General features: G+C 35.1%; 1 protein-coding gene across 1 annotated transcript; it reads left to right on the top strand.

The window, feature by feature from the left end:
- The first annotated feature begins 6,426 nt into the window (after positions 1 to 6,426).
- LOC114372050 (heavy metal-associated isoprenylated plant protein 34) lies at positions 6,427 to 9,281 on the top strand. Its single transcript, XM_028329439.1, has 3 exons — positions 6,427 to 6,798; positions 6,964 to 7,039; positions 7,375 to 9,281. Exons 1-3 carry the CDS (start codon positions 6,769 to 6,771, stop codon positions 8,946 to 8,948), a joined length of 1,680 nt encoding a protein of 559 aa, XP_028185240.1. The 5' UTR covers positions 6,427 to 6,768; the 3' UTR covers positions 8,949 to 9,281.
- Positions 9,282 to 11,055: the final 1,774 nt, after the last annotated feature.

Below are 11,055 nucleotides of genomic sequence, written 5' to 3'. Positions count from 1 at the left end.
TTCTTTAAATGTTAAGTATCTGATTATTGTGGTTTGGTAATTAATTGAAGACCTTGCCAGATGTGTCTTGAACTATCTTGTAGACAATTCTACGAGAGATATGTTTCTTGTTTTGGCTCAAGAGTAAGTGCACAACGGGTGATGCCATGAATTAGGCCCAGAGGCTATGCTAGGCTTTGTCATTGACATGTTACTTGTTACAACAGTATTTTTACAATGTTATTGAAATGTGAACATTATTTGTCGCCTCTCCGAATCTAATACTAATGTTTGAAAAAAAAAGTCAGAGATGTGTTTCACTCTCCTCGATTTTTAATCATAAGATAAGCTATCTATTCCTTTTATAGTTCCTATATCAATAATCAACTAATCTTCAAAATTCATCATGGTTTAGACAGTAGTAGGTTGTAACTAATGTAGATTAGTTCCTAGGATTAAGGCTTCTACTCTTTATATAGGTGCAAATTACAATTATCTTCCTTGAGGTATAGCAATACATATATAAACCCACTACTTGAGATTTTATATAATAGACGTTTTGCTATTAGTTGTTATAATACATGAAAAAAATTGTTTTTTTAGTTCTAATATTTTAAGACCAAATTCTTCAATATAAAAAATATAGAAATCTTGACAACATGGGACAAAAATATAGGGGATAAAACATAATTTTCCCTTACAGAGACTTTCTATATAATCAAACCGAATTACTTTTATGAGGAATGGGAGTATGACAGGGGAGTTTGTAAGCAAGTAAACGTTGGAAACGAAAATCCCAATATAATGGAAGACACAGTAGCAATAGTTGTTCAGAACTTCAAATATATGCATGTAACTTCAATTTTTTATTAGTTTAATTTCAGTATATTCGAACTTGTTTCAGCCGTAATAGTGCGATTTGTGAACTGTGATGTATACTGGTCTTGATAATTGCGTTAACTGAAGCAGGTGAAATGAATGAATATTTGTTAGACTGGTATATTATGGCCTTGTTAACTACTTTGATCAAAGTTAGCAAACTTAATTGGGATATTATCTCTTTGGCACATGGTCTGCACTGTTTCGCTTTCGCATCCATTTTATTGCCACCTCATCCGGGTTCTAACTTCTAATAGAAGATCTAAGAATTATTGAATCCTTAATTAGTTTGGATTAGGTGACCAATCAGCCTGGTCCTTGTGCTTTCTTAGCCTCCTGCATTTGTTTGCTTGCGTTGAAAATTATTTTAATAACTTCACCAACATGTATATATATATGCTTCCACTTATCAAATTATTTTTCCTTGCCTTTTGTTGCTCATACTTGTCTATCTATACTTCAACACAAAATAAAATGGTTCTCGTATATACTTGTCTACTCTTGTGAATATCATTAATAATATCCTCAAATTGCAGTAGGAACCACAACCACTAATAGCATGTAAAATTAACTGATACTAAATTCTTCCAAGCTGAACCTAAATATGCAGTTAGATTAAGATTTTATAGTTTATAAGTCCTATCTAGTTGGAAGCATAATTGTCTTGTACCGAAAAATTTGTTCTTTCGTAAATATATGGCAAAGGAAACTCAGATTTGTTGTGCATTAGCGACAAAACTGTATGGTAGTTATTGTAGGAGAATAGTGATGGAGTGAGTTAGATACATCGAGGACAGAGGAGAGGAGGATAAATTCAAAGCAGTGAATCATATTATGTTACGTTGCATCGTTGTTCGAGAAAGCGAGGTAGTAGTAGTAAACACATGAGTCAAATTGGTCTGTGTCTGTGTGAAGGAGCATTAACTTTGTTTTCATGGCAGTACATGAAATAAACTCTGTGGCTGTGTTGTGTTGTGTCCCCCGCACACGGTCCCAGAAGAATAAAAAGCACAGAGCAAAAGTGGGAATATAGAATATCAGCCGCGACAAGCAAGCGTAAAACCACAGTATCTTTTCTTTGGCATCTTAATATTATTACTACATTAAAGTTCAATTTGGATCCAACTCCGTCAGATATTTCGAATATTGAGGTAAATAAAAGGTACCGAAAGCACAGTCTCAAATCTCAATGTCTGAAAGTCTTAAAGCAACGGACACTATCCTATCCTTCCTTTCTCCTCTTCTTGTTTGTGGGGATTGCTGCTTCCTCCTTCCATCCATCAATTTTAATTTATTAACTATGCTTGTCAAATTAATAACTTAACAGTATAATTTGTCTTTTGGTCTTTGTATTTCACTGAACCCTGACATCATGGTCAACTGGTCATGCATTAAGAAACTAGAATGTCATGAGTTGAGCTTCAGCATGCGTACTGTGTAATGGGTCGGGTACAGGCCTGGACTCTGGACCGACCCAATGGATCCATGATTAGGTTAGGATGTGTAGCATCTGGGTTCCACTTCCACAGACACCCATGGTGTCAGTGTCAACACCTTAGCAGTTAGCAGCAGGATCAATAATTCAATTCAGTTTCTGTACCAACAAGAGTTGAACCTAACACGAGAGATTAATACTTTACATCATAGCAAAGCAAAATAAATTTTGAATGTTTGTTAAGAAAAATACTCAGCAGTTTAATAAAATTGGCCCTCCACTAGTACTGAGGCTTCCTCCCAATCTCATAAAAGCATTTATGACCCTGAAGTGATTAGCCAACAACTCCACTGTACCAACCCTGGCCTTTCTGTTTGGGGTCCCAAGTCCTTAATTTATCTGCCAAATTCATAAACTAGTCCCTGCCTCCCTGGGGCACATGTCCCTCTATGATTAATTAAACCTAAAAATTATTAATATGAATCTAACGACCGGTGTAATCAGATTCGGTGTGAACATGATCACGTACGTCTTAATCTGCTGTAGCAGTGCTCAAGTTGGGTCACGAGTGTTACTTGCACGATTGATAATCGTTTCAACTTTCAAGAGTTTGGTAATAGTGAGTTTGAATAATCATGCAAAATACATTTTCGCATAATCACTAAAGATACAAGTAGTACATTGTCTTGCACAAACTATTGAACTTTATACATGTTGCGTGAATTATTTTGCTCCGACTTAGGGGCTTAGTGTCCAATGTCCAATAGAAGTCAGATTTTGCTCTATACTATTTTGGAACTTCGGTATTGTTAGTTACCCATATGCTATCCTATGAACTGTGTAACCTATCACCAAACCATTGGCCACCAACCAAACAAATATCTTCCATTGAACTCAAAGACGGACCCACATATAAGATTTTTGGGGCAACCGTCCCACGAAGATTTTTTTTTTCTTCTTCTTAGCATTTTAGGTATTATATGTATATGTGTGTCACTTTTAAACTAGATTTAGGTGGAATATTTTTATTCCCATTTTTCATTATTGATTTTCTTGTTTCCTACGAGCGAGGCATAAATCCCTCAAACCGTAATAACAATAGTTACATAATAAAACCTTTAAAACAATATTCAAAATTTCAAATTACTCTCACCACAGTGAATTATGTGACGGTGACGTCTTGATTTCAAAGCATACCTTCAATAAATTTCATGTGCTTGATAGTATTATTCTAAATCCATTGTATTGTTAGATTCTATGGTTTCATTACTTAGCATATGCATGTCCTATATCTAACAATCGAGGAGGTGAAACATCAATTGGAAATTGGTATTAAGTTTAATTGGGTCAGTTTCTGGACAGAAAGGATTAATAGAAAGCGGCTTCTTTAGGCATAAGTTTCAATCCGACGAATTATTTTAGTGTGTTGTAATTGGTCCAAGTACCAAGTTAGTTAGCTGTTAAGAGTTAGTTACAATTTAGTTGGTTAATTTCTAATAAACCAATCACTTGTTAATTGTTTTATGTTTTTACAGTTAGAGTGTTGAAGCATGTATATATAGCTTCAACCAATTCTAGTGGTAATTAGAGTTGATTTCAGTTTCTATTATTGAGAGAAATCTATAATTGTATTGTGAGAGGAAGATTCAACTCTCAAGTGAAATCATAGGTTTGAGAGCATTGTTCATTGGGTGAGAGGAAGAACACATTGTTCTTACTTGAACCAGAAGCAACTGTGTGTGTGATTCTTTCTTTCTTCTTTCTGTTCTGGTTGCTGTGTTTGTGCGTGTGTTTGCTTGATCTTCATCAGAAGATCAAGGATCGTGTAGCAAATCTCAGTTCTTGGCACAACAATGAAACATCTATATACTAAATTCTAGCTAATTATCTAGAAAGTATTACGATAGTTGAGTTTATCATGTGATGATGGGCTATCCGATCCTTTTCCTCATTGTCATTTTACTTTTGCTGGGCCATTTAGCATGTTATATTTCAAGAACAATTCTTACCTCTCGTTTTAAATTTTAATATGTTCTTGAATGTACCTCAGGGTTGGTGTATTAAATGCCAAAGCTCTCCAATTTGGTTGCACGCGATGTTGGTATCTACCACGGAGGAAAGTGTAAAGAATAACATAATATAAGGGAGGTCTTTCATTATAATTATCATGCATTTTAAGCTGCCATTTGTCCAATAGTTATATATTTATGTCACTTGGGTCAGTGGGTCGCTAGACCAATAACTAGTTTCAGGGTCATGCGGGTGATGAGTTAGCTGACAGCCAAGTATTTTATTAGCTTCTTCCTATTAGTAGTGCGTATGATCAATAATGCAACAAAACTAAACAAGTTTTTTATAATATTCAAAATAACAAAGATGTTATTCACTAGTGAAAAATATATTTTAACTTCAATCATGGGTTATTTAAGATATAGTAAAATCTATAACTTAAAGAAGAATTCTTATGTGTCCATGTCAGTGGCAGCGCCCCTAACTAAATGGATCAATAGGCAAAATCTTAAGTGGAAAGCTTTTGTGTAGCGAATCTTCTATTCCTTTCATAATACAAGTTGGTCACAAAATGTTCAATTCAACAATGGGAAGGAGTTGTCCATTAGCTATTAGGCCACTAAAAGAACACAAAGTACAATCCATATAGTATAATTGTACAGCACAACAGAAACGAAGATTGATTAGCATATACACTACTTTTTTTAATTGATTTATAGCATATACATTAGTTGAATAGTCAAGTAGTCGCAAAATAATAAAAGGGAAAAGAAAGAAAGAAGAAACGGAAAGTGGCGGAAATTAGATAACTAAACCAACCCCACATCCAACAAAAACAAAAGCACTTTCAAAAACTTTGGAGTTTTTTTGGAAGGTTTTTTTCCCATGGTGGTGGGGTTGTTTTTTGCAGATTACAGAAATCTTTTACGGCAATTTTTTAAAAATTTGAAAGGATAAAAAAGAAAAGAAAAAAGATGATATGGGGACAGCAAATTTCCACCAGGTTGGACTTTTAATGAAGACAAACAATGATTCTGGTTGCAAAAGCAGGGTCCAAACTCGCAGAAGATCATTGTTCAGTGTTCTCCTACTTTAAAAAAAATTGTGCATTATTTTAGAGTCTAGTCATTGGCTGTATTATAGTGTCAGTACCATCGGGATGGGTTTAGAGAGGTCCCTGTGTTCCTTGCTTTTACACACAAACCCAAATCTCGTCTTTAAATTTCGGAATGACTATTTAACCTTGACTGACAAGTCTTTGGTCCTTGCTGTCTTGCTTCCTTTGTGAATCTCCAAAGCATGTTCGTTCTTATTGCACGGTTTTATTTATAAACACTAACCTGTAAGAACAGGTATACGTTACAAAAAGTAATAATTTAATAATCATTACCAGGTAAACAAACAAAAAGAGAAACATAAACATTTTTGAATATCATGCCAGCAACACCCCACAGCCATAATAACATGATCCAAGTTTCACATGAAAATTGAATGCAATTGTATGAGCTCATTAAAGAATTTGATTTCAATTAATGTAAGTAGAGTATAGAGGAGTACAGGATTGTAACGTAATATACAGCCCAAATTGTCCCTTTGAAGAATTGAATTTCTCAAGTAGTCCATTGACTATTTTTCTAAATGATCCAATCAATAAAGTTGATTGGGATTGAAGAGTGTCCATTCTGCCTTCACGCAAGGTCACATGCACGCTACACAAGCTATTAATATTACAACTCTTTTTAAAGTCTTTTTCTTTTGATCAATTTGGCAATTATCTCTCATTAAACAATTTATTTGAAGACATGAATAGCTTCAGCTTATTTTTGAGAAAAATTACTTCACTTTCTTATATACATGAAGTTGTTTATGGGCCCAATTGAACAGGGCCGGCCCAGAAGTTGATGGGCTGAATAGGTCAAAATAGAGGGGGGTCAAAGTAAGTCATGCTGTCTTCTTTAGAAAAAAGAAAACAGATATTAAAAAAAAGATAGTTGCTCCTAATTATTTAGCTGCAACAATGGCAGTATTAAGCTGTCAGTGAGACCACTTTGAAAGCTTCACGAGTTTCTTATATATATATATATATATATATATATATATATATATATATATATATCATAAAACATAAAGCCAACTCATAGTCATAACATATAGAGAAGCTATCCTAGTTCCAAGCTGTTTATTACCTTGCATCTTCCGCAATCACCTTCTCTCTTCTTCACTCTTATCTCTTTTTCTCTAAAAAATGTGACTTTGTTGTACGTGAGTGCGAGTGAGCCTAAAACAGTACGGATACTTGAGCAAAGGAACAAATATAGAAGTGTCCAATGCGTACCAACAATACCCTTTACTCTCTCTAAAAAACAAACAATTCTCTACACACTTGACACTACTCTAGTTTCACTGTTTGTTCTCTACTTCACTCACATCTCTGCGCTGTGTGCGTGAACCAGCAGATAGCAAGCATGAGTAAACAAGACACGATGAAAATTCAGGTGCACACTTGTTACTAGCTAGTAGTTTCAGTCTTGTGTTCATAAGTTAATTAAACTAGTTTAAAAAGACAAATCTGGTTCCTTTTTTTGCTATTCTGTTTAGGGGGTACAGTTCTGAACTTATGCTAACTGATCTGTGTTGTGCTTTTTATATCTCTCGTGTAGAATTACCTTCTCAAGGTCAATATCCACTGCGATGGCTGTGAAGAGAAAGTAAAGAAAATCCTGCAGAAAATTGATGGTACGTACATCTCTATTCACCCTCCCTTTTGCTTTTGTCTTCTTTTTAAAAATTCTCATTTGATGTTAATTTGCTTCAAATATCTCAACTTTACCATGTCACTTAAATCATCCCCGTGTTTTTCACCTATTTTGATGTTTATTTGTTAATATATTGCAAGAATCAAACTTTACTTTTTTTTTTCTTGGTACATAGCTTCCAGCTTTACCATGCTGTGAGATATTTTAGTACTGTTTCTGTTTTTGTAAGCAAAGATAAAGATAATTAGATTTAAGATTTGACAGATTAGTATTCTTTTTTTGTCGTGGAGCATAATGAGAGTTATTATTGTGCAGGGGTGTATTCTGTGAACATAGATGCGGAGCGAGGGAAGGTGATGGTGTCAGGGCATGTAGATCCAGCTAAACTGCTAAAAAAGCTAAAGAGGTCAGGGAAGCATGCCGAACTTTGGGGTGGCCAGAGAGGCATGATGTACAACCAAAACTACCCCACCTACCCTCAGTTCAAGAACATGCACATAGATAACACCAAAGGGGGCAGCAAGGACAACAAGTCTCAGAATCACAAAGGTGGTGCTCAGAAAGGAGGTGGTGGTGGTGGTGGTGGTGGTGGTGGTCAACTAGCACACTTCCCAAATGCTAATGGAGGGTCAAAAGTACCCCCCAAGAATCAGAAATCTGTCAACTTCAACTTATCAGAGGATGAACTTGATGAGAGTGATTTTGATGAATTTGATGATGACTATGATGAGTTTGAAGATGATTTGGAAGAAGAGGAGGAAGAGGAAGAGTATGGTAATGGTTATGGACATGGTGGTCATGGTCATGGTCATGGTCATGGCCATGGGCAGCAGGGGCAGGGGCATCCTATGCAACATAACAAGATGATGGCTATGATGGGCCAGGTGGGGAATGGGCGTGGGCCACATGGGATGAATGGGCCTGCTATGAACGGCCATAAAGGGAATGGGGGTGTCAATTATGGGGGTGTCAAGAAGGGTGAGGTCATTGATCTGCCTATACAAATAAAGGGCAAAGGTGGAAACTTCAACGAGGGTAAAAATGGAAAAAAGGGCAATGGAGATGGTGGTCAAAAGAACAAAGGTGGAAAGCAAAAGGGTGGGGGAGATAATAATCATCATAACAATGGTAACAAGAAAAAGAACTCCAAAGACAAAAACGGTGGTGGAGGCTTCCTAGTTCGGTTCCTAGGCTTAGGAAAAAAAAAGAAGGCAGGAGGAGGTGGAGGTTCAGCCGACACAGCAACAAACAAGAATAAAAACAACAAAGGAAAGAAAGATGGAGGAGGAGGAGGAGGAGGAGGAGGTAAATTCGACAAAATTGACTTCGACTTCCAAGATTTTGATATCCCTCCTACCAAAGGTAAAAATGGCAAGGGTGGGAATAATGGTAAAAACAATAATGACAAGGGTCATGGTAGCAATAATGGCAATGTGGGCCACCACATGGGCCCCATGGGTCAGATGGGCCCAATGGTTCAGAGAGGTCCAATGAATCAGATGGGCCCAATGGACCATATGAGGAATATGAACATCAATATGCCGGCGGTGCAAGGATTACCGGCAGCCACGGCCTCAGCAGCGATGAACGGTGGTTACTACCAAGGGATGCAGATGCAGATGCAACAACCTAACCCTTACAACATGCAGCAGCAGCAACAACAACAGCAACTAATGGCCATGATGATGAACCAACAACAACAGCAACAACAGCAAGCAAACATGAACATGTACCCACCACACATGATGTATGGAAGGCCACACCCACACCAACACCAACATCCATCTATGAACTACTTTCCACCCCCACCAATGCCCTCACACCCCATGGCGGATCCTATCACACACGTTTTCAGTGATGAGAACACTGAGAGCTGCAGTATCATGTAAATTATTATTATTAGTGGTGACTAGTAGTTTGTTTTAATTAGGTTTTTCCATTTGTTTGTAGTCTTATTTTATTTTGGGGGTTCATTAAATTTTGTCCTAGTGCTAGAAAAATGTGCAACATTTTAGGACTATTTAGGGATATCATGTGATGTTTGTTTTACTTTGGTCCGGTCTCACATGGCCCTTTAATTTTCTCAAATTTAAATGGAGTCATGCGTCCTGTAAAATTCAATGCTCTAGATTCTGTTGGCTTTACTATTGGCCAAATATGTTCTTTTCACACATGTTGGTCACAATATTCAATACTTAAGTTCAATTTCAATTGTGTGCTCTTGAAACTATTTTTGTTTTCTTCTAACTTTTAATTACTAGAATTTAGTAATGCTATAAATTACAAGGAGTACTTTTTAAACATCTCTATTCAAACGATCAGTTGTTGCCCGTTATAGCTTTTTGTTGAATTATTCCAGTCACACACATTCCTCCATAAATTATAGCATGTTGCTTTGAGGAAGAAAAAAAATTATATACTCCACTTAAAAAATTGGTTACAACTTCCAAACACCTCCTTATTTACCTCCTTATCTGCTGTTCCTTCTTTTTTTCTCCCCTCTTATTTTGGGGGTTGGGAACAGAACTACAGAAGTGCCAACTACACTTCTTAAACTTTCTCCATCGATCTATGGCAGAGCCAAGGGATTTGTGGGACCACAGTCCATGAGGTGAAAACTTTTTTCTTTTTCTTTTGAGCCATGTTTTATTATTTACATTCTTTGAATTTTAAAATGTTTGATATTTTGTTTTTTAAATCAGCATTTTTAACAAATGAAAATAAGAATAAGTGTATAAATGAAAATAAGAATAGCTGTATTTTTAACAAATATTTTCAATCAACTTTTAGTTTTTTTTTCACTAACTGAAAATTGTATTTGACTTTATCCGCGAGCTACTATATGCTAACGAATTAACAATTGTAATATTATTTACTTCTCTTCGATGGCTTGTTCTTGTACCATTAACTTTCAATAAAAGTTTAATTCACGATATTGTGTGCAGTATTAATGGTTTCTCAGATTGATAGCAAAGCATGTACTAGTGTGAGAGATATCAAGGATACATAGTACGTAAAGTATTAACTTTCTCATTAAAACAAGAAAACAAAGTAAAAGAAGAAAGAAAAGAGAATGAAAGAGGATCCATGAAAGTAGCGGAAAGAAAAAGAATTATAATAAGAGAATGCAGATAGTGGTAGAGATTTTTATATAAACGAGTAATGTGGTTAAATTAGTGTATATAAATAAGTGATAATTTTTACCTTCAAATTTAGTTTTTGAAATTAAGTTAAGCCTAAATTTAAAATTTTAAAATAATATCAAAAAATTTTAATAATTGTTATTGGACTTATTGAGCTATCAATTTTTGGATTGTTAACAAAAATGGACTGTCAACAAATGCCTAGTCTTATAAATTTTATATTTGAGATGTTCAAATTCTTCAATGTGAAGAAGTATTAGATATCTAATATGATGAAAATGATACATACAAACAGGGACAATGGACAATCTTCATTTAATAAATTTGTTTTGAGGGATAAGTTGGGTTTAAATTCAAATATTGGCTTTCCTCATTCAAATCTTTCATTATGTTTATATTTTCAATTTATGATAATCTATTTTTTTATTTGTAAGATTTAAACACACTATTAAGATTTATAACACTGGCTTATCATATTTAATCAACTACCTCGCTTATGATAGTTTGTTTAACTTTATTGATAATGAACAAAAGCTACTTTACTGCGTAAACACAGCCCTAAGCATTCAAGTTCTGTATTGGGTTGAGAATTCATCCAAGACCTGGTAAAAAGTAAAAACCACCCGACGTAGTGGACTGTATGATCTGGAAGATGTTAAAATATTCAGTAGTTAGCCCATACATTAATACCCGATGTTGAACATAGGCTTCTATTCGGTTTTACAAACCTCGCAATGTATTAATTATTAATTATTAATTAGAAAGCTTCTTTAAGAAATCTAAATCAAGTTTCTAATTAGAAACTTACAATATTAATGTAAAGTATCATCATTTTGGTTGGTATGACAATTTA

This window comes from Glycine soja, chromosome 10, assembly GCF_004193775.1.
Source record: "Glycine soja cultivar W05 chromosome 10, ASM419377v2, whole genome shotgun sequence".
Lineage (NCBI taxonomy): Eukaryota > Viridiplantae > Streptophyta > Magnoliopsida > Fabales > Fabaceae > Glycine > Glycine soja.
Note: the sequence above shows the minus strand (reverse complement) of the source record. Positions and strands in the feature narration are given on the sequence as shown.

What these genes read in the sequence shown, in the direction of transcription:
- LOC114372050 (XM_028329439.1), top strand. Translation starts at nt 6,769, where the DNA reads ATGAGTAAACAAGACACGATGAAAATTCAG. An exon ending in AAGACACGATGAAAATTCAG is followed by an intron (nt 6,799 to 6,963) that starts GTGCACACTTGT and finishes TCTCTCGTGTAG; the next exon opens with AATTACCTTCTCAAGGTCAA. An exon ending in AATCCTGCAGAAAATTGATG is followed by an intron (nt 7,040 to 7,374) that starts GTACGTACATCT and finishes ATTATTGTGCAG; the next exon opens with GGGTGTATTCTGTGAACATA.